The 23,105-nt window shown below is 40.6% G+C and overlaps 1 protein-coding gene across 4 annotated transcripts in view; it reads right to left on the reverse strand.

Annotated features, from left to right (window-relative positions):
• The window catches only part of ADGRF5 (adhesion G protein-coupled receptor F5), a 95,262-nt gene that overhangs the window by 26,634 nt on the left and 45,523 nt on the right, over positions 1–23,105 (reverse strand). For all 4 annotated transcript variants that reach the window (XM_016158925.2, XM_016158923.2, XM_016158926.2 and 1 more), the window contains exons 3-8: positions 18,070–18,124; positions 8,602–8,772; positions 5,311–5,487; positions 5,074–5,180; positions 3,373–3,431; positions 2,366–2,508 (exon numbers count right to left, since the gene is read on the reverse strand). In XM_016158925.2, coding sequence (XP_016014411.2) covers positions 2,366–2,508; positions 3,373–3,431; positions 5,074–5,180; positions 5,311–5,487; positions 8,602–8,772; positions 18,070–18,124 — 712 coding nt within the window. The remainder of the gene's footprint in view (positions 1–2,365; positions 2,509–3,372; positions 3,432–5,073; positions 5,181–5,310; positions 5,488–8,601; positions 8,773–18,069; positions 18,125–23,105) is intronic.

Below are 23,105 nucleotides of genomic sequence, written 5' to 3' on the forward strand. Positions count from 1 at the left end.
ATGAGGCTTCACGTGCACAGGGCCTCATGCTCAGGCCAGATGCTCTCCATATTGTAAACATGGGACTAAAACACCATAAAATTAATTTGTGGTGGTACGATGTTCTGGTTAAATTATCAAGGTATCTAAATATTTTTTATCACTTTGGGGAGAGGAAGAGGCTCCAGAATAAAATACGATTTTAAAAAATCACATTCAACTATTAGGAATGAAGGCCATCTGAAAATATTTAATACAGTGAACTGGCTTTGAAGTCACACAAACTTGAGTTACTATGTGTCCTTGAGCAAATTATTTACCTGTCTGAGCCTCCCTTTCTTCGCCTGTAAAATGAAGACAATAACATCTGTCTCACGGAATATATGAAGATGAAATACGTGGAACACAGGGTTTAACATAGAAAAGTTACAGTAATAACGTCCCTCTTTTCATTACTATTACTGCTAATTACTACGATTAGTAAGATTGCTAGTATTATTTGGTTGTATGGAACTGATCATAAATTAATGGGCAGTGATGAAAGAAAGGAGCGTTCTGGTTAAGGGACCCTGCTAATTAATCAAATATCACCAGAGGTTAATAGATGATAAGATCAATGGAACTATTGTGATGATTTCCATGTGCCCTTCATGTTTCATAAAGATGAATTTAAAAATAAGTTTCTGATCCCAACCCATTCATTCAACATTTTTTAATTCTTGTTCTCTTCCTCTCCCCTGCCTGCCAAATGTAATTACAATTTTTAAAAAGTACTTAGTCATTTGACTCTTTTTGGATGTTTGTATTCTGGGGAAACACCAGCAGTGCTGTGGAGAGCAGGATGGTGTCCGAGTTCCCCACTACTATTGCATATGACATACATTCATGTTTATTAGTGTAAGGCTATGTATATCACAGAATCACATTGTGGTCTTCAAAGGAAGACAGAGAGAGATGTAGACCCCTGCAGGAAAGGGGGGTCGAGCACCATCCACAATTTCATTGCTCTTTGGAAGAATAAACCATGAACATTAAAGCACTTTTGTGAATTGTGCTGTCAGAGACATTATTCCTGAACTGACACCACCTCTCAGTAAAACTCCTGGATACTTATTTATTTAAATGGCTGACCTTCGTCAGCACAACTGAAATTTGGGGGGAAGAATAATTATAATTGAAGCTTGTGGTAGAAACTGCTGCTCTCCTCTATCCTCAGAACTGTAAATAAAAAGAATTTTCCAGGACAAAGCATCTGTCAGTTGGTGAGATGGTTTTAGGGGTCAGGAAGTAATGGCATTGCTAAAACTGTTTCTGTGTGAGTACACACTTTTAGGCCTCTTATTATCTTTCCTTTAATTTTCTGGTTTTCATCTCCGTTGTCGCTGACTTATTCATTCTGAATTTTTATTTTGCTATTTTATCTTGCTTGTGTGTTACCACTTTCTTACCGTGTGTATATCTCTTTCAGGATTTTACTTTTAAAAGTAATCTGATGTCTAAAAATATCAGCAGGTAATGTAAAGAGGAAGAAGACACACCTGCTTTGAGGATGGCTTACCTGCTGAAAAGGACACCTTATCCCAGTTGTGCAGCGATTCTTGAGGCGCCCTCCCCCGCAATGGACCGCATTGCTCCAAAGGAGAGCCACCTTCGCTGGGGGATCATGGGCCTGAGTTACCCAGAACATCTGCCAGCCAATTCCTGCCCATCAAATCTCTGCCTAGCCAGCTCTCCTTACTACACCCCAAGCAACAATAAGCCCATCCGCCTACTCATAGCAGAGCCCAACTGTGAACCCCATTTGTAAAATGGAGGAGACCATCTAAAATCCTAGGATTCTTACCACTGCTATATGTGATCCAAAGCAGTGGTTCTCAAGCTTTCCTGTGTACCAGAATCACCTAAAGGACTTATTGAAACACAGATTGGTCCTAGTGATCTAAGGTGCCCCCAAGAATTTGCAGTTCTCACAAGCTCCTCGGTGATGCTGGGGCCACATTTTGAGAACCAACAATGGCCTCCGATTTAATATCATTGCATTTCATTTTATATTTCAACTTTCACCACAATGTTGGTTTTACTTTTTTTGGATGTTTTGGGCCTTTTTTAGGTGTTTAAAAATCTATAAACCCAGATGGCTCTGTGGCTCCCTTATAAAATCTCTTCCCCTGTAAACCTTTCACCACTAGTGACATTAGCCCTGTTGGGAGGCTCTGCGCCAGCCTAAGACAAGGAGATGACCCATAATCTTCTATTCTAGGAACTGGAGACTCTCTCCACAGAGGACATCTTAATGTAATTTCCTAGGTTAAACATCACGATAAATATCATTGCTATATCTAAATAGAATCTATACATAGGAAAAATGTAGCAATGTTCCACTTACTACTAGGAATTACTTGAAAGGAATTGTAGTCCATTCTGTAGGTCTGATTAAGGTTATGCATCACTTGCTCATTTGCCTTGCTTATTAATTCAGGTGATGGTGTTGTAGTCTTGATTTCATATTTCACATACACACTTCCGGGCCTGGATGGAGAATACTCGGTTCAGTAAAGCAGTAAGTGACCTGGAAGAATCTAGATCTTTATGATTTATTTGCATGGGAAAACGAAATGGCAGAAACAGCCTGGGCACTTTTTTCATTAAGGGTTCACTGAAATCAACGTGTTTTAAATCTCTTATTGGAAGCCCAAGGCAGAGCTTGCATTCTCATATGTCTGCAGACAGGGAATGCAAATGAAGAAAATAGCCAGACAGGGATGAGTGAACTGAATCACATAAGCTGGTCATAGGGTGGCAGCCACAATGCAGAGATTGCTGTCACACAGCAATGCTGGCCTGGCCCAGGGTAATAGTTATACTGAATGTTAAGTGAAGTCAAAATCCTAAATGTTTCTGTAAACACTCTTAATTTTTAAGATTGGCAACTAATTTTTTGAAACACTGTGCAAAACCTCTCAGGTCTGCCAGGGTGCCCAACTCCAGGGTGGTGCAATTTATACTGCAGCATGCATCTATGGTCATGGCCGGCCGGCCAACTTTTCCTCAATAAAGACATCGTTGTATGAGATTATTTCACTTTTATATTATATTTCTGAACTCTCTAGACTACAAACTCATCTCATATCTTTGTAAAATTCCTGTGTGCGTAGAAAGAATATGAGTCTTTTTTTTTTTTTAACCTTCCTCTTAAGTAGTGAGTTACAGTTCTCAATATTTAAGCTTCTTTAAGCCCCAGTAATCTGGCATTGTCTTCACTTCTATCAAACTGGTCTTGTTTAGACCCGCCCCCCCCCCCCCGCGATGATACCCTTCTAATGGGATTTCTTCCTTCATTAATGAGTTGGATTCTGCCATTGGATAGAAATGACAAAATTACAGCTTTCTTACCTGAACCCTGTCACAGTCACCGATTCGAAGCCTGGTAAAATACTGTAACCTTTCCAGAACTAGAAAATAAAGCAAGACAAGTGCCATGTATCAAAGTCTAGTGAGAGAGATGTCAAAGATTTAAAACAGAGTGAAAAGTGCATATTCCTATAACCCTAGGCAAAATATTCTCCTATATATTTTATTTATGAGCACTGACATTGGCAGTTCTTTGAAGAAGTAATTCCTATCTACCTGTGTCAGTCTGGGTTCTCCAAGAAGCAAACACCAGATTAAACATGCAAGAAATTTACTTAGGAAAATGCCTCGGAAAGAGCGTTAGGGAGACAGTGAGAAGGCAGAGAGAAAATTCAGACCCCAAGTGAAAGAGAATAGGTAAAACAGTTTAATGGATTCATTTCAGACTCAGCCTGAGACAATTCAGTAAGGCTTTCAGAGAAGTCTATGTCTGGCAGACATAGACCTGCCATGCTCACTCATCAACAGAGAGCAGCAAGCACTGCCATGACTTTCAGAGGCAGCAGCCGGGGCCCTTGGTCAATTACATTCTCTCTAGTTAGAGATGTATGAGGTGTGTTCTAATGGCCACCACACTGCCTGATTCCTCACTCAATATATTGCAACATTGGTTGAGCCAATATAGTTTTCGATGATGTTTTCACTCTACTTCATTTCTCTGAATATCAACCCTACGGGAGATTCAGTTTGATTCAAAATCACATTTATAGGGCAGGTGTGATGTTCAAAGCACTGTGCCAGGTACCTGGATGAGCGAGATCCAAAGATTAATATGTAACTCTTTCTTCCCTCAAAGTATATAATTTAGTGTGGAGTGTGTGTATGTATGCCTGTGTGTGTGTGTGTGTGTGTGTGTGTGTGTGTGTGTGTGTGTATGAGGGGGGTTCTCATGAGCAGAACTATTACATGTCAGATATGCCAATCAGATGCCTAAGAATACTATTGTATCAGCATTTCATCATGGCACCCATGGAAATTTATAATATTTGTAGGACACATTGGGATAAGTCCCTGGCTTCCTCCTGGTCTGAGCGAGGGACTCAGTTGTCCAGAGTTAAGGCAAGTCATTATTTTAGCACACCTGTAATAATTTGTGCCACACCAGCTGGAAAGCTCTATTCCAAATGAGTTAACTCAAGCAAAATACTTAGGTTTGGGTGAATCGATAAAATGTAAAGCATTTAGAACAGTGTTCGGCACACAGTTAACAATTGAGATATTTTCTATTTTTACATGACTAAATTTAAAAGCTTAAATGTGAATTCCTAGAGACCTCTAGTGTAGAGTGATTTAGAACTCTCTGTGCCAGTTTTAAGCTGCTCTGCCCAAAAGATGTTAGGGGTTTCATTCATGTGGTGTGTGAAGACAAATAGAAATGCACTATCTGGTGCTTCTAGACCAGATTCTTAAATAGGTTTCAGTGAGCTGATGCCACCAAATCTTATCTGAATTAATTCTACCCTGGGAAGAATTTCACCTATAGGTCAAGATGATGTCATATCATCTCCTGACTAGTCTTATTTGAGCACTTCTTAGTTCATCGCCCTAGATGTATAGGAATCACTTGAACATCCACATTTATAAATTCTGACAGATCCAAACAAACCATCCATTGTCAATGCAATAGACTCAGTTCAGCCTAAAGTGTTAGTTGGTTAAGAGGCTCCTGGGACCAAAACCTACTGCTCTTTCCAAATCAGTCTTGTAGGACCTGTAGAGGGCAGAGGAAGTGTTCCTGAGGTCTTCTTGAAAGCCCACATTGAGTCTGACTGACATTCTCAGGGTAACCGCTGAAAAATACAGGACAATATTTCAAAATCTCATGTTAGCATTTAAGTGGACACAGGACAGAGAACCATTTGCTTGAGCTGATATTAAATAGCCACTCAACAACTGAACATTTAATGAGCAGTTACTTACCTCCCTGGAGCTGGCAAAAAGGTCCTTTGGGAGGCAATCCTTTAAGGCAACTGCAGTGATGCCCTGCAGGGGAATTGTTATGCTCTTGACAAGTGAGATTGTGGAGGCACTGTTCCTGAGGCCACCTATAGCCTGTCTCGCAGGAGCACCAGATTTCATTTCCAGTAGGTCTGCAGACTATCATCAATGAAAGCAGTGAGGAGAGAGAAGGTGGTCACCCCTTTTGCATTTATAGACTACAAGTATTTACAGGCTAACTCCCCTCCATAATGCCCTTCTGGGAAGTTCAGTAGTACTGCATGCAATTCCCATGATTCCCATATGCATTACCATACTATTAGACATGGCTGTCTAAAAGATGACTACTTCCACTAATCCAGGGGATTCCTACAATGATAAAGTGATAAACAAATTCCTGGACATACAGTGTATGGTAGCCAGCTTCCCCTGACTGTCCCTGCCCCTGGGTATTCATTCACACCCTTTTATAGTTTCCTCTCATATTGTACTAGGATTGGTCTGTGTGACCAATAGAATATAGCAGACATGCGGGTGTATCACTGAGATTAGGTTATGAAAGACAGTGAGTGTGACTCTTCCATCTAGGTGGCTCTCTCCTGTTCTCTCCTGGACCACTTACTGTGGGGGAAGCCAGCTATCATCACATGAGGACATGTCATGGTGAGGCCCACAGAGTAAGGAACTGAAGTCTCCAGCCAATAACTAGTGAGGAATGAGGCCTACCAACAACCACATGAGTGTGCTTGGCAGTGGATTTTCTACCCATCGTTGAGCCTCAGATTACTGCCCCTCTGGATGACAACTTGACTATAACCTCATGAGAAATCCTGAGTTAGAGCCACAGCTTAACTTCTCCTAGATTTCTGGCCCTCAGAAACTATGTGACATAATACATTTTGCTGTTTGAATGTTAAGTTTGGGATAATTTGTTATGCAGCAATAGATAACAAATATAGAGTAGAAGTAAAATTGTGCCTTTTACATTTCAAGTCAAATGCGAGCAGCCCAAACAGATTCTGATGCTACAGGGGTACTGAAAAATGCTCTGGAAACAGAGGGCTTTGAATTTATTTCCAAAACTGGACCAAAGTCATATCACTGGGAGCTGTTTGTTCTGCAAACGGGCATCTGTACAAAGGCTTAGCCGAGTGACTATCTGAAGGAAAGTCATCGAATAATTGTTCCTGAAATAGGAGAAAAAAGAGAGCTCCAGTGAGTTCTTGCAATCCTCTGCTCCAGAAGCAGGTGGGAATTGAGCAGAAACATAAGGAACAGAGGAAATCAAGGCACCTAGTGGGGGTTGCTGCACATTGGCAGGGGGGATTTGAAGGGAGCCAACAAGACCCCCCTCTGGCAAAATCTTTCCTACTGATATAAAATCCTGCTGCAAAAACACTTTTTATTTCATTTTTGCTTGTTCATTTTTGAGAAGGATGTAGGGGTAGTATTTGAAGAACTCCTGACTCCCGTGTAAAATACAAATATGCTTTAAGAGGATGACAAAAGCTATCAGCTCCAGACCACGTACTGCATTCCAGGTATTGTTTGGTGCTTTACACATACTATCTGGTTCTAAAACACTTCAGTTGTGTTTGTTCTTTTTAAAAACGTCTTTCTAAAAAGGATCAGAAGGTCAGCCATTGGAAGAATGGCAGGAGGAAGTCTGAGAAGAGAGGAACATTTGGGGACACTTAGACATTTGTATCATAGCCAATAAATCTAATGTTCATTACCCACCCACCCCACCAGCTCCTCTCTAAGTCAACTCTACCCAACCTTCCCAGCTGCCCCTGAGGTCCATGAGCCTCAAGATCTCCCAGCCATCAGAAAGGATTCACCCTTTCAACGGTGAATGACCAGTCAGTCCTGTTGGCAAGATAATTAAACTCTCCCAGGCATTTGCATCTTAAAAGAGAAACTTACTTATCCAAGTCATAAATTTGTTAACACAACTTGTAAACTTGGGTTCACAAGCTTCTAAAATGACCTAAATAGTGGAATCCCTTGAAGTCAAGACTTCTCCAAAGAACCAAATAAACCAGGGAGAATTTGTTAATATGTCTATATTGAGTATATGTAACATAAGCTCACAACAAAAGCTCGAATGTTCATAATCACAAGCTGCTCAATGAAAACAAATGACTTATTTATTGATATTTATTGGTCTGCTTTGTTTATTATATTTGCTTTCTGGTACCCAAATAGATATCAAAGGTTTCCTTAAAAAATGGGAAGCAAAACAAAATTGACTAAACATCTATTAAATTATTAACTTTTTCACATAAGTAGGGGAAATAATTTCAGAGGCAGAAGGCCTGTGCTATGGGAACATAGAAGGGTTTTTCCTTTAATGTGCCAACGTAACTAGTTTTGTGAAATGTTCTACGGAAGAGTCCTGTGCGCAAATGCACTTGAGGAACACAGAATAATAGCCTTTTGGCTACTGGATGACTCAGTGCGCATTGGCATCTGATCACAGAGCACTAATTCAAGGAAATTAATGCTAATGTAGAATTTGCTGAGAAATGGAATCCAAAGGGAGCTATAAGACAGCTATTTCAGGCTCAAGCAGCATATACTAAGATCTAAAAATTAAGATGCATAGACTGACATTGTGATAGACTATTTTAAATATAAAAATTTGAAAAAGTTTTTGAAAAACAAGAATTTTATTCTTGCCTCCAATTTAAAATAACAAAGCCTAACATCTGTAGTGCTTTGCCATTTACAAAGCAGTAACCTTTTATAGGACAAAGTGTTATACCATGTCACAGCTTCTACTGCATACACGTGATGTCCCCTGAGACATAGGAGAGCTGCTATGACCTTGAAAGGGAGTCAGTGACCAGAAAGTTAATACCTTCTTTCTCATTCAGGCATGTTCCCAGTTTCTATTTCCTAACCTATGATGCCCCCCAAAAGGGAACTTTCTACTTATTAACATCCAGAACCAGTCCTTGCTATACCTACTGATTACCCAGGGTGAGAGGACCCAGTAGTTTGTCATGACCATATCTTGGCACCACTTTGTCGCAACCAATAAACAAACCACAAAGTAAACATTTGCTAACCATTTAAAATAAAGAAACTGGTTGCAGAATTTACCAATAAGGACTTCATCTAAAAAGCTACAAAATCATAAGATCACAGGCCTGTTGGATCATTTCCCTTGCCTACAAAGTATAATTTGCTCCCATTCTAAGGATCTCAGACATCTTTTCTCCTGATATTCCCGATTCGCCATTCCAAAGCAATGGGTCTTTTACTCACCTGTTGTCACCACCATGCTCAAAATGTTAGTAGCTTGGTCACTGTCATTGACTTGAATTGGAAAACTGAGGCTATTCAAGTAAGTTTTGACCGACTCCAGGAAGGAGGCATTTTCAAAACTGATCTCAATATCAACAGTGTATTCTTTAGCTGCAGGACTACTCATGGCAACTGAAATGAAAGCATATGAAGGCTGTGAGAAATTACCATGGTGGCAGAGGGAGGACATGATAGACATTTTAACACTTAAAAGTAGTGACAGAAACATGTGGATAATAGACATACCAGCCTTTACAAATTTCTAATAAAACTTTATAGAGGAAAAGTAAAGTTTGTTTACTGAACACTGTAAGTTCCCCTTTCATGATGCTTTTCTCCCACAATTTTGCTGTTTAGAAGAGGAAGGCAACTAGTCTGTCTGGTCTCAGTGCAGTGGTCTCTGGTCATTTGAAATATTCATGGGCTAAGCTCGGGACTTTTGTTTCCTCTCCATTCTCTCGGTGTCCAAGGCCAAGGACTGCCATGTAGAGAATAGACTATAATGAAGCAAGAATAGAAGTAGTGACACCTGGTAGGAAGGCTATGTCAACAGTCTAGACAATAAGTGCCATAGTCCTGACTTACCGGGATGAATCAGTATGTTTCAAACACCATTCAGTTGATATGCATGTATTTCGAGAGCTGAACTATGCATAACTTGAGGAGATCTGGGAAAAGTCAACTAGTTAATTTCCTTTGCTTTTAGCCTATGCACCCAACATGGTTCTTTGTTCTTTCTCTGTATCTCTGGTGTCCAGAACATGATACATACTCAACGAAAAAGTGAAATTGGCAAATTGGAAAGTAAAATAAAAGAGATCTTCAGCTCTTCATTGCTTTTTCAAATTGTCTCTAGGATGGTTGACTGGCTGGCATTTCAGCTGCATCTGCTCCCCAACACATGCCTACTGCAGACAAGGCAAACCATATATATATATTCTTTCATAGTTTCCTATTTGCATCATGTCCGGTTCACAGTTGTAAGCTTCTCAAGGAACCTTTTCTTTCACTTCTCATGGTCCTACTCACTCCACCTGGCGTGGAGATCACCACATAATGAGTGGGTGCCTAGTCAGTTTTTGTTAAACCTGGGACTCTCCGAGTTGAGTCACAGATTGACCTTTCTGTCACTGCCAGAATCTTTGGCTTATTCTTGGCTGAAGCATATAACTGGAGCAGAAGCCATGGATTCAATCTGTAGCTAATGAAGAACCTTCAGAGAATAGGAATTTTTTTTACATAGATGCATTCAGAAGGCAAATTGTGGCCTATTTTATTTTGTCAGTCAATTAAGGAAAAGCTTAGTGAATACCTGAAAAACTATCACCTTAAAATTTAAGTAAATCTGTACCTTTGAGGCATACCTTACCATAAAATGAAAATTTTATGAGTATTTTCTAAAAAGTCAAAGAAGGCCTCCCATAATATTGCAAAATTTTGTTTTGAATGTTCCAAGGATTATTTATGTGAAATACTAAAACTAGATTTGTATTAGGAGGTTGGTTTTACTCACCAACCTTGTTGACAATTAATTCAATCTGCAAAAAGATCTGTGCATATTTTCTTAAAATTCAGAGTGCACCCTAAGGTGTATTTTCTCCTCATAAAAAAGCATTTACTTAGAACACAGTGACTTTTAAAACTCAATGTGGAATCTTAGTCTGTCATGATACTATGGCATCGCCTCAAATTTCATCTTTTTTTTTATTTTTTATTTTTTTGATTCTCAAATGGTTTTGCGATGAAAACCAACTTCCTGGAAAAACCTGCTTATCTTATTTGTGTGATCTGAAATCTGGAAACAGTGTGCTGCCCACTGAGAATGTTTGCAAGGAGGGCAGCTGCACGGTATTCACGAGATCTGCCTTGGATCAAACTCTTTTTCCTGAAAAGTATTGCAGCAGTGTTTACACTCTCCAGAGGATTCTTAGCTCCAGGATCCTCTTTGCTATGGTTAGTAGACTCCACCCCCATGAATGTAAACAGGATTTCCTGGACCGAGCTGCTTTTGAGATGAGTGAGGTCAAGAACAATCCCATATTACCCACTTCATCATCCGCATTGTTGCAGGGTCTGATTCCAGCATAATATCAATGGCTGCCTGAGCCCACCTCTCCCTGCTCTTTACAGACATAATTGTAGTAAGAGCATGTACTTGAAAAGCGCACAGTGATTCATGAATGTCATCATTTCCCTCTAAAACCAAGGCAGTTAATTCTTCACTGAAGTCTTCCAAGGAGCTGAGCCAAAAGCTTAAAATACTACAAGGAAAGTTCTGTGACTTTTAGTGAGTTTCAGTCTATCGGACTGGAGCAGCTATTAATTAAAGCAGCAGCCGTTGAGATCCTCTTTTTCTCATCTACTTTTTATGTTCTTCAGTAACTTCTAAAAGAGTTTCAGCACAACCCTCAGCCTAAGTGTCACTTCTACCCAAAGATTGATAAGATGGCAAACCCCTAATAGAGAAGAAAACTATTCTTGAAAGTGGGCAATTCTTCCGAGCAGGCTCAAAATATATAGTAACTCAGAAGGCTACAGGCTTGCCCTTGGGAATTACCTATTCCAGTGGTACCCACACTTGACTGATGATTATACATTTGTAGAGAATTCTACACACACAGATATTTTGGAGGATCAACCCACATGAACCAAAGTAGAATCTTTATAGATTAAACCCAGAAATCTGTATTTTTTTTTTTCAATTCCCACTAGTGCTTTTGGTGATCAAGCAGGTTGAGATTTAAGATTCTAATCCAAATGAGGAAACTGAGAAGGTAATCTTGGGGAGCCAATATTAGCACATAACCTTATTTTTGGCTTTAACTTTGCTTTTCCTTTTCAAACACTGCTTGCTGATGCTCCTGTGGGGCAAATAGTCAGGTAGTCTCCGAGTATATTTGCTTACTCTTATTTTTCCTCTTTTATTTTGAGGGAGCTGATATTGTTCACCTCTTTCTTCAGTGATACCAGAAGAATCTATGGTGATTGTAATCAGAATAACAGTAATAATAGGAGCTGTCATTTATCCATTGCCTGGGAGGTTCCAGGACCATGAGGACAGTATACATACCCCTAGATCATGACAAGATGACGAGACTGATGATTACAAAGCTGAAATCTAAAAGTTGAATCCACATGGATAGCAAATGTTAGAGTTGGGATTTGAAGCCACGTTTTCTGACTCCATAGTCTATTTTCTTTTAACCATCCTCTGCCACAACTCAAATGAAAGAAGATAATGAAAATGACCAGTTTGGAAACCCTTAAGTTTTATAAAAATATCAGGTATTAATGTTAGATGTATCTTTATAACTCAGTGTGCAATTCCCTAAGTAAATTTAAAATAAAATTAAGTTTGAAGGCAACATTATGTATCATAAATGGAAGAATTATCTAAAACTTTGTTCAATTTGATTTAACCTGATAAATGTCTTAGGGATCCACAGTGAGGGAAAACACATTGTGATCCATGGCCATTGAAACTCCTGGATGTTGACACTAAATCCTGCTAAGTTCGTTCTTTGATTTACTGATTTGTAAGTAACTTTGCTATTTATTGAGTACCTACTTCCCAGGCACTGTACTGGGTGCTGGAACACGGGGCACATTTTGCTCACAGTCCTCAAGTGGGATAGAAATGCCTAACCCTTTCCCCCTGCTCCTTCCACCAAACCTGAGATCTTCAGAGCTTGGGAAAGTGATGCTCTTTGTCCCCTTCCAAGCTATAAGGGATGAAGGAGGAATGAGGATGGCTCTCCACCTCTCCATGACTATGTATTTTAGAGGCCTTTTCACATTTCTCTGCTGCCGCTGGACAATCTGATCCCAGACAGTTTAATGTGTTTTCTTTTTGTAGGGTTCTTTTGCCCTGGTGTTGTTTGTCTGAATTTTTCTGACTCACCGATGCCCCGAGTGAAAGGTAGCACATTCCAGGTGTCATCAGTGTCACAGACGGAGGCCTATCAGCAGACCCAGGAGGCACAAACCAACCAGGATTTCCCCTCTCCTTTCCTATAAATCACTGCCCCACCACACAACACTTATCTTAGAGAGACATTTCTGGAAAGTTGGCCACAGCCTGCAACAAGCAGTTCTGTCTTAATCACAGCTGTTTAAGCAAACAGTACTATTTTTCCCTGGAAGCTCTAATGGGAATTTTGACTTCTTAAAAGTCAGAGCCTACACAGACACATACATTGATTCCCCATCTGTAAAAAAAAAAAAAAAAAAAAAAAGAAGTCTGCTAACGTTACCCAGGAAAAACAAGGTTGGGTGTGGTTTTCTCTTGACCAAAGGGTCAATGCTGCTCTATCACTGGATTTGGCTCTCTTGTTTCTCCCTCTTAGCTCTGTAGCAGTTAAATATTAAAAGATGCTTATTCTTCTACTTGTTTCTTGACATGTTCTGGTAGGCAGCAATTTGGCAGCATCATCTGTATCCTACTCTACCACTATTAGCAGATAGTCAAAGATCCTCTTCTCCCGTTAGGTTTTAGAAAGGTTTGTTCACACAAAGGTAAACCATCAAAACTCCTGCCTGTGGCTTACCTGGCAGATGTAGATGAAGAGGGGGGCAGCATTGTGTCATAAGACCCTGGGCCATGAAGTCTGGGAAAAAGAACCAATTCTACTAGTTCATCATATACCCAAATCACCAAAGTCGGTCCCACATAAAGTTCTTTTCCTAGTAAGATGAATAGTAGTGCCAGTGCCCCTCACTCAACAAAGCTGCTCCAAGAAACATGGAATGGAATCTCACTGACAGGCCAGAAGCATATATTGAAAACTATGACTCTTAATTATGAACCTAGCCTTTGAGGCAGAGAGAGCTGGGCTGAATGCCCTCTTACCTGGGCAAAACATTACCTTTGTGAGCCATGCTTGCTCACCTGTAAATCTGGGGTATTATTTTCTTTGCAAAATTGTCATTAAGGAAATGGAATACTGTATGAATACCCCTAGCAAATTGTCTGGCATATTGTAGCTATTATGAATCAGTAGGTAAAAATAATAACACTGACTATAAAAAATGTAACAATCATATTCTATACAGATGTCTGCTGGTAGGTCAAGAAAAACTAATGCTCTTCTAATCAGGTCTCAACTTGAGATCATTAAACAAACAAGCAACACTAATGAGACATTTTTTTAAAAAGCACCCCCAACATTCAAGGTCAACCTTAAAATCAAACCCAAAACCAGACCAAGAGCACCCAGCCTTCTCATCTTACTCTGCTACCACCATGGCCTGCTCTGAGCACTAAATGCCACACATTATCACCAGAAAGATTAAAGCCATGAAAACCTCCAAATCTGTTCCTCAACATAGAAAATGCACAGCATTTCCTGGACCCAAATTAAAAAGGGCCAGGACACCTGGGCTGCCAGATCTGCAGAAAGATTAGGATCTCCACAATGACAGCCAGCAACCCAAACAAGTAGGAACTTTGCACTCACTAAATAGTTGTGGAAAAGTAAGCACCTCCAGCACAGGGTTGGGATATCCAGAATCTTCCTTTCTAAAAACTTCATTTTCTACCAACCATTCCTTTTGAAGCCAAGGAAAAACCAATGGGGACTCTTCTTTAACCCAGTGCCAAAGACACGTTATGAGTCAAGCTCAGAAACCTGGCATAGACAACTTCACAAATTGTCATAGAGGACACATTTGTGAGACTTCTAACCAATAACTTCAACTTTCAGTCCCCTATGATGATTACCCTTAAGACTAAATTTCGAGCTTATTTCATCCCAACTCTAGTTTCTACCTGTGGCCTCCACATCCCCCAGTCACCCAGGCGTGTGCACCTATACCATGTCATATGGATCATCACTCCTCTTCACCCCATGTCAAATCTGCCTCCAGGTCCTTTTGATCAACTTCTCAACATGCCGCTCACAAGCACTTCCTTTGCCCCTTTGCTGGTTCGGTGCAGAGGCCAAGGCTGATGCTGGTTCTTCCTGCTAAACCTCCTCGCTGGTCTCCTGGGTACGGACTTTCTCATCTAATCCACTTGGCCATAACCATCAGGCTAACTTTCACTTCGGATAGCTTTCATCAGTCCCTTCTCTGTGTCAGCCTCTCAACTGCTTCGCATCCACTTCCTGGTATAATCAGGACACAATCCTCGATGCTTCAACCCATTATCTTCCTCTGCTCCCCAAAAGCCACTCTGCTCCAGCAGGCAGACCCACAATAATTCTTGTCTCTAGTCTCTGAGGTTTTTCCAGGCTTCTCTTCTCCAGTAGAGTTTTGAAATAGTTTCCCTAAAATAGTTTTTCTCAATCTTATATCATGCCATCCATCCTACTGCCTTTAGTAGTTCCATGGAAACTTCTCTGTATCAGGGCTATTAAGTCTCTTTCAAGCATAATATTATTTTAAATAAGTCAATCGACTGTTTTTAATTAAAAAAAAAACTATTAAAACAAACACTAAATAAATAACTGCCCAGATAATCACATTAACATTTTTAAAAATAATATGTACATGATATTACTTAATCCTCTTAACAGTCCTGTGAGGTAATGACATATGTGTGTGAGTGCTTATGTGTGTGATATATGTGGTATATATGTGGTATGTGTGTAATATGTATATGTGTAATCTATACATGTATGTGTATGTATGTAATATGTATATTATATTTCTGTGTGATAGACACAATATACATATATGTGATTTATTTGAGTGTTTATACATGTGTGTGTGTGTGTGTGTGTGTATACATATATATTTCTCAAGGGCCCAATGAAACTATATAACAGACCAAAGTGACTTAGGAAGTCATAGTGCTCTGAGAATATGAATATTGATCCTGCCTTTAAAGATGATTCTATTTCAAACTCTAAAGACTTGGTGCAGTGTGACAAAAGGAAATTACTTTTGAGGATTCTCTTTCCCTCAGAACCATTATTTGTCCCTTTGTGGCATTAAGAGTCCAGAAAAGGAGCTGTATGTAAATATAAAAGGAATTACTCTGAAAACCAGAACCCGATCCTATTACCTCACCTAACACACAAAGCAGAACACAGACACCTCTGAGCACTATCAGCTGAATATGATCCTCCTAGTACCTTCTTTCATAGTTTTCCTGGAGAGTGATGCTCTTAACTTCAACTTACATTCAGGTATCTGCAGCCTTGCGCCCAGGCCTTTCTATGGCCATTTCTCACCTCAGTGATTTTATAAAAGTACCAAGGCCAATCCATCTTCTACAGATGGTAAGGCGAGGCCCAAGAGCGCAGAAGACCATGTATAATAAGCAGATAAAATGTTTTCGTTGTGATTTATCATACTCATGATTGTTTTTAATGAAAGCATGTCTGGAAAAATTTTGGAATGTCAAATCCTTAGATGTAGAAATGGTTTCCTCTTATGTTTTTGCCATGGATCATAAACAGCCAGGTTCAGAAGTGCAGGAAGACGTTACTTTTATAGCTGTACCGTCACCAACGGCCCCTGAGGAAGCTGATAACTTCAACCCTAAAAGAAGCTGGCAGAAACTTGGAGCTAAAACTCACCCACAGATGGCTTGACTTTTTAAAAAAAAAAAAGTCTTTCAAAGTCTTTCTGACCCTATTCCTGTCATGGGTTGCAGGAAGGCTCAAGGGACAAAATAGATGTAATGATGCTTGTTTTAAAGCACAGAAAGTTCAGTCTGTGCTACAGGCCAACTCAAGGAAGGAGGAAAGAAAACAGAAGTGAAGGTCACATAGGGATATAGAATAAGGCTAAAAGAGAAGCAGAAAGAAAAGGGAAGAGAAGAGACGAGACGAGAAGAGAAGAGAAGAGAAGAGAAGAGAAGAGAAGAGAAGAGAAGAGAAGAGAAGAGAAGAGAAGAGAAAAGGGAAGAGGAGAGGAGAAGAAAAGAGGGGAGGGGAGGGGAGGAGAGAAGGGAGGGGAGGGGAGGGAAAGGAAGGGAAGGGAAGGGAAGGAAAGGAAGGGAAGGGAGAAGAGAAGACAAGAGAAGACAAGAGAAGAGAAAGTGATCAGCAGTATGACCTTCCAAGGAGCATTTTGAGAGCTTAATAAAATGTGGCCAAATTCTCATTTCACAACAGTTGGGTCTGGTTCATACTGTTAGGGGGCTCTAACAGATACCTCTACCTTTGACCTCAGGGCAAGCCTACTCTCTTTGGCAGCTCAGCATCTCCTTTAGACCACAAGACTGAAGACACCGAGTCACAGCATGCCTGGAAAATGACATCCCTGGAAAATGATTCAGTCACAATGCTCTAATTTAGAAGTTTTACCTTCCACACAGTTGTTATAGCCACTAAGCCAGCAGATTCTTAACAATAAGAACATAGCCTCTGAACTCACAAAGAGGCAGCTATGACAGAGACGTGCACTCTTCATTTGTTCACTCATTTATTGAGAAACTGGGCAAGATGCCAGGCTAGAGAGAGGAAGAGAGTTCAAGGGAGCTCATGTCTACTGGGGATGACAAACAGGAAGCAAAATAATTACAATACACTGGGACAAATGTTGTGCTATGGGAATGTATCAAGGGCAATGGGAACTCAGAAAAGCAACCCCTCCCTGTCTGGGGATTCAATGAAAGACCTTACATGGCAGAGGCCCATGTGAATTGAGTCTTAAGTTGGTGTCCCCCAGACAAAGAGGGATGGTAGGTGGGGCATCGACTGTGCGAAAGGGAACAGGAGAACATGTGGGAAAAAGCTTGCGGGTCTTGTAAGACTCCAGCAGGTGATTAGATTTTATCTCCAAGGCAATTGGGAATCCATGAAGAATTTCACACAGGGAACTAATACAATCAGACTGATGCTTTTGAAAGGTTACTATGAGGAAATTAGGAGGATCTGATACTGGGGAAAGCCAGCCTGCAGACATATACTGACACCTGCCCAGAGTCCTGCATGTAGGACAGGACACTGAGGATCAGTGTACTAGTGAATGTTCACAGCTTTCACCTGTCCTCAACCCTCCAAAGCATGGAGCCCTGTATTTTCCAGACCATTTTTGGAATTTAGTGGGAAAATTAGAATGGGAGACCGAGAAGAAGAACTTGAGTTGAGTGGTTAAGTTATCCACAAAATAAAATGATAAGTGAGAACAGAAGAGATGCCAAAAAAAAAAAAAAAAGGCAAAAGGGAAGGCTGCTGGGATGAGAGTAGAGAAGCAGGCTTGATGGTGGAAGAGGGCAACTGAGGAGAGAGAGGCACTGGGAAATCTCCAGGATATGAGGAGTGGTGATGGGAGAGAAAGGGAAGATTATAATGCATTGCTAAGATCGTTTTACGGCATTCAAATAGAGAATGGAGTGCCTTTGTAATTACCGCTAGAAATTAGATCCTGATGTGCTTGGAGACTGAATTATGTGGATTGCAGAGTTTTGAAAAGTTACAGCAAGTGTCATTTGATCGTACTTAGTAGAAGCGATCACCAAGCAAAGAGTTTACATACCTGCTCGTTTTTGCCTTAGTGGCTCTTCCCCTGCTAGTTCATGATCGTGGAAAATCTGAAAGGACATTTTAGAAAATTGTCAGTTAGCGTTAGAGATGTTTTTTCATGACAGCTTTCTGCTCACATGCTCCAAAATGTTAGAGCGGAATTCAGGGCTGCAGATTCTGATTAATATCTGTGCCCAGTGGATATTGGGTAAACAGCAACTCAATGGTCAGGAAAATAAAATGACGGGGGAATTGTTTTTAAAGACCAGTCTCTAGTTCCAGGAGTGGAAGAAATCACCATATCTGAGTTTCTCTGAGTTCTGGCAGTTTAAGTCCTGTCAAGAAGTGTAAATTATGGTGTTCTCTAAATCTGCTTTCTGCCTAAGACTTGAACCTTGAGTCATTCCAGTGACCTTTTCGACAAGTCTCACGACCTCTTCTTAGCACTCGGCCTGTTCCCACCCCAATATTTCTGTGTCATGAGATCTATTTTAGATTGTCCATACTTAGAAATTATTTTCTCATTCCCTGGTCTTTTCCCTCAGATGGTTCCATTGTTGCTTCCTGTGGCAGGAGCCATGAGAGCCAGCTCTTGAGTCAGATTACTTGGGCACAAGGCTGTGCCACTTATATGCTATGTGACCCTAAGAGAGATTTATTTACCCCCTCTAAGCCTCTATTTTCTTTTCTGTAAATGGAATAATAATGGTACGGACCTCATAGAATTGTTATGAGAATTAAGTAAACTGCAGCATGGCACATGGTAAGCTCTTATTAAATGTTTGTTACATCATATAGTACAATAATTAAGAACAAGGGCTCTACAGGTATTGAATTCAAATCTGAGCTCTACCATAAAATGGCTGTGTGGCCTTGGGCAAGTTACTTAATGTCTCTGTGCCTTGGTACTCACCCATAATATAGGGATAAAATAGCTTGCTTCATTAGGTTGTTGTGAGGATCAAATGATTAATAAATGTAAAGCACTGAGACTACTTTTAGCGACATAGTAAATGTTATTCCACAACAGAGCATCACACTGTTCTGGGGGCACCATTCACATAGACCCCTCTGTCTACATACTGTTTCTTGCTTCACCTCTGTAAAGATCATCTCCCATCTTTATGTGGCTTCTTTCTTTAAGAACTGACATTGATTGGCTTTGCTGTTGGAGTCACTGCAAGTTCCACATCTGGTAACCACACCTTGACCTGACACAGGTCTCCTAATTCATCCCTGCCTCCGCTTGGGTTTTCCTTTGATGTGCTTCCCAATCCAACTCCCTTTAAGGCTCAGTAGAAGAGCCCCAAATCTATGAAGTCTCCTCATGCAATCCCTGTCCACCTTAGTGTGCTCTTCACTGTGAACTCCACATACCTATGAACTCCTCCCGAGGCAAAGCTCATTTTGCCATCTGCAGTGTCTACTGTTATTTTCTTGTTATCTCACACGATAGCAATAACAGAAACAATCATTTCTAAGATATATTCAACACCTTGTGCCAGGCACTGTTAAGTACTTGATGTGTGCTAACTTATTTAATTTTCACGACAGCCTAAATTGTAGATTAGCCACGTTTCGCTGATCAGAAAACATGGATGGGCACAGAGAGGTCAAATATCTTGGTGGAAATAGCATAGCTTTTAAATGGCAGAGTCAAAATTTGAACCCAGCTAGTCTGTGCACAAAGGCCTTGTATCATCTTATCAGGAGATCCCTCAGGAAACTGTGGGTTCGTCTCAGGGACCTAGTCTCTTTTTACCTAGCATTTTTTCTTCTCTATTACCTACTTCTGTTCCCTCTTTCTGTTCAGTGACTAGTATTAACATCCATAGGAAATGGGGAGAAAAACCGTGTACCTGTGATAGTTCATAAATGTTCCTGATGAAATGAATAGAAAATGGATGATGATTTGAATTTCAAAAACCCAGTTGCTGCTTTGTTTGCAGCAAGTTTATTTTAGCTGTCCTGAAATGCGCAGGAACTGAGAAGGAGCAAAGTCAATGCACAAAAGTAGACAGCTTTCTCTGTCTGCTCTTCACAGGTTTTGGTTAGGGATCTCAGCCTTTGAGAAGGTCATCACTGGCAGTCACCACTAAGCAGCTCTCCCAGGTCAAGGTTTCATTTTCTCCATTTTTCCAGCAGGACAAAAGAATTGAAGACTTTCTGTTGGCAGTCATACGCTAAAATCAGGATACGTTTCAATTCTCTCAAGCAAAGTATTTCAAATCTTTGCAAGCATAAGCATCGCTTGTCTCTCCACCCCCAGTCTGATTTAGCAGGTAATGGGTAGGGTGAAAAAAATTGACTATTTAACCTGCTCATCCCTGGATGTGAGGTCATTTTTTGAGAGACACTGTTTTTTAACTGTTTCCTGACTCTTTATTGTGGTTGTCTAGAATTTTCAGGGGATATCTTTGCAAAGTGCTGGTTCCAGAACTCTTATCACCTACCTCCTCTCTGTTGTCCAGTTAGGATTCACAACTTTTTTTGAGAATAACCTATCCTTTGAGCCCTTCAATCATTAGAGAAAAGAAAGGAAAGACACACTGAAAGCAATAAAACCTCCGAGAAGTTCCCCAGTGGTGAACTACCCTTGGCCTTCTCAGATTTGACAAGGAACAAAGAACTGGCTGCCAAGTCATGGAGCCTGGATTTTAATAAGGCAAATGCTGGAGTGACGCCAAGAACTGAATCCCACAGCCTCAGCTTTTCCTGGTTGGAAAAGTCATGCACTCACTCTAAGCCTCAGTTTCTTACGCTGTGAATAGTAATGTGCCGAAGCACAGCAAATGCTTGTGCAGTCTCTGGCCAGTGGTGTATACCTACGTGTCCAGCTGGCCTAAGGGTCACAGGGGGCCAGCTTTGCACTCTTGAGTGCTCACATTACCCCAGTTTTGGGACCTGTGAGACTCCAAAACTTGCCTCTTCTCTTAAACTTTGGATGTTGAGGAGAACTCATGAGGAAAACACAGATCCTTCCAGGGGTTCCCAATGCTCAACTAAACATTTTCTTCAGATACAATAACAGAGCCTCCAACTGGGCCTCCCTCAGCTCATTCTTGCAGAAGTACTAAGATGAGTGTCTGAACAACAAAGCCTAGCTCCATCCAGGGGGAATTTCCTCATGGCCAAGCTTCAGTAGGAAGACACAAGGTCACTAATTTCAGGAAATGCCCCACCTGTCTGACATGATGACTTTACAAATAACTATGGGGGTGGAAATGGTGGCCTACAATGGGAGTGGACAATCAGTCAGTAATGAGAGGTGGCATTTTATGTGTAGAAAAGAAAATCCCCCATGGAACCTGATGACAAACAAAGCGGTCCTCAAAGATGCCGGCTATTGCCAGATCTCACCTCTCCTTGTCAAGGCCCTTTTATTCATTTTTCTTTGTCTTGATGTAAAATCCCAGACTTAACATCTTTGTGTCTATGTTATATAATTGTCTCAGCCCTGTTGGAATGTCTCTTCACATTGGTATATTAACATAGGTTTATTTTGTACTAGAATAGTAAAACTAACTACCAAATCTTAGGTACTTGCTCTGTGCTAGTCCCTGCACTAAGACATACATGTATGAGAACGTTCAATCCTCACAAGAAACAGATAAAGGAGTTACTATTCATTCTGATAATATGTAGAGGAAAAAAGTTAAGAAGATGAGGGAAACACAACTAAGTTTTCAAAGCTGGTAAGGGTTAGAGCCAGGTTTCAGACTCAGGGCCAAGGCCAAAGCTGGGAGTCTACATCCTTGCTGTTCAAAGTCCAATCTTTGGAGCAGGGACAAGGGGAATGAGCCTACCCCAGAGTTGAAACCTGCATTTTAAGAAGGGGGATGCATGTGCACAGTAAGGTTTGAGAAGCTGTATTATTGAATTTCAAAAGCCCATCACCCCATATTTGCGCACTCACGTTCATTAGCAGCATTATTCATAATAACTGAGAGGTGAAAGCAACTCAAGCATCCATTGAGATAAATGAATAATGTAGGATGTACATACAATAGATCATTATTCAAAGGAAGGAAATTCTAACACATACTACCGCATAGATACACTTTTAGGATATTATACAAAGTGAAATAAGCCAGTCGTGAAAAGACAAATATTGTGTGATTCCACTTATACATGGTACTTAAAGTTGTCAAAATCAGAGAGGCAGAAAGTAGAATGGTAGTTGCCAGGTGCCAGGGGGAGGAGGAATGGAGAATTGTTATTTAATAGGTATGATTTTCAGTTTGCAAGATGAAAATTTCTGCAGATTGATTGCACAACTAAGTGAATGTATTTGACACTACTGAACTGTAGAGTTAAAAATGGCCAAGATGGTAAATTTTATGTGTATTTACTATAGTATTTTTAAAAAACTCATCACCATGTGCTACTTTTAAACTGGTAGAAGTTCAACCGTAGGAGCTGGGTGGCAGCTTAGGGTCATATAAGCTGATAAGGCAGGTTTAAGTGCATTTCTCCAATGGGGGTCTTTGGCCTTTGTGCTGTACAAAGATATTATGTCTTTAAGGCAGATCTAGGGGAAAAAAGCGAGGCCCTTTGAGGTGGTGGTGGGGCCTTCCAGGAGAGTAAAGTTTAAATTCTCTTAGCATCTCTAGGAAGTCAGCAGCTTATCCATGACCGGCCCGTGCCACCAGGGAGATGGAAGAGCTCCATTAGGGCCACTGAGATGAGGACCAACCTGGCACAGTAGGAGGGCATGCCTACAGCTATGAACACTAGGAAATTCTGGAACAGAGGTAACACTAACCCCATTGCTGACATCACCTCATGCTCTGTCTTTCTCCCCACAGGTCTGGGGTAACTGGAGCTCTGAACTGACCCTGCAATTCCACAGGAAACATAAACATTTTTCTCTATTTATATGCATAAGCTGCTGCACATGACTGTACGGATTATACCCTGCACTCTGGAGAAGAGACATAAAATATACCTCCCAAGTTATGAGAGATATAAAGAAAAAGATAAAGAAAACCTAAGTTAAACAATGAAAGACACTCAAACAAAAAATAAGAAGTGTATAAAGTCACAAAA

This window comes from Rousettus aegyptiacus, unplaced genomic scaffold (assembly GCF_014176215.1).
Source record: "Rousettus aegyptiacus isolate mRouAeg1 unplaced genomic scaffold, mRouAeg1.p scaffold_m13_p_1, whole genome shotgun sequence".
In the NCBI taxonomy this organism is placed as follows: Eukaryota; Metazoa; Chordata; class Mammalia; order Chiroptera; family Pteropodidae; genus Rousettus; species Rousettus aegyptiacus.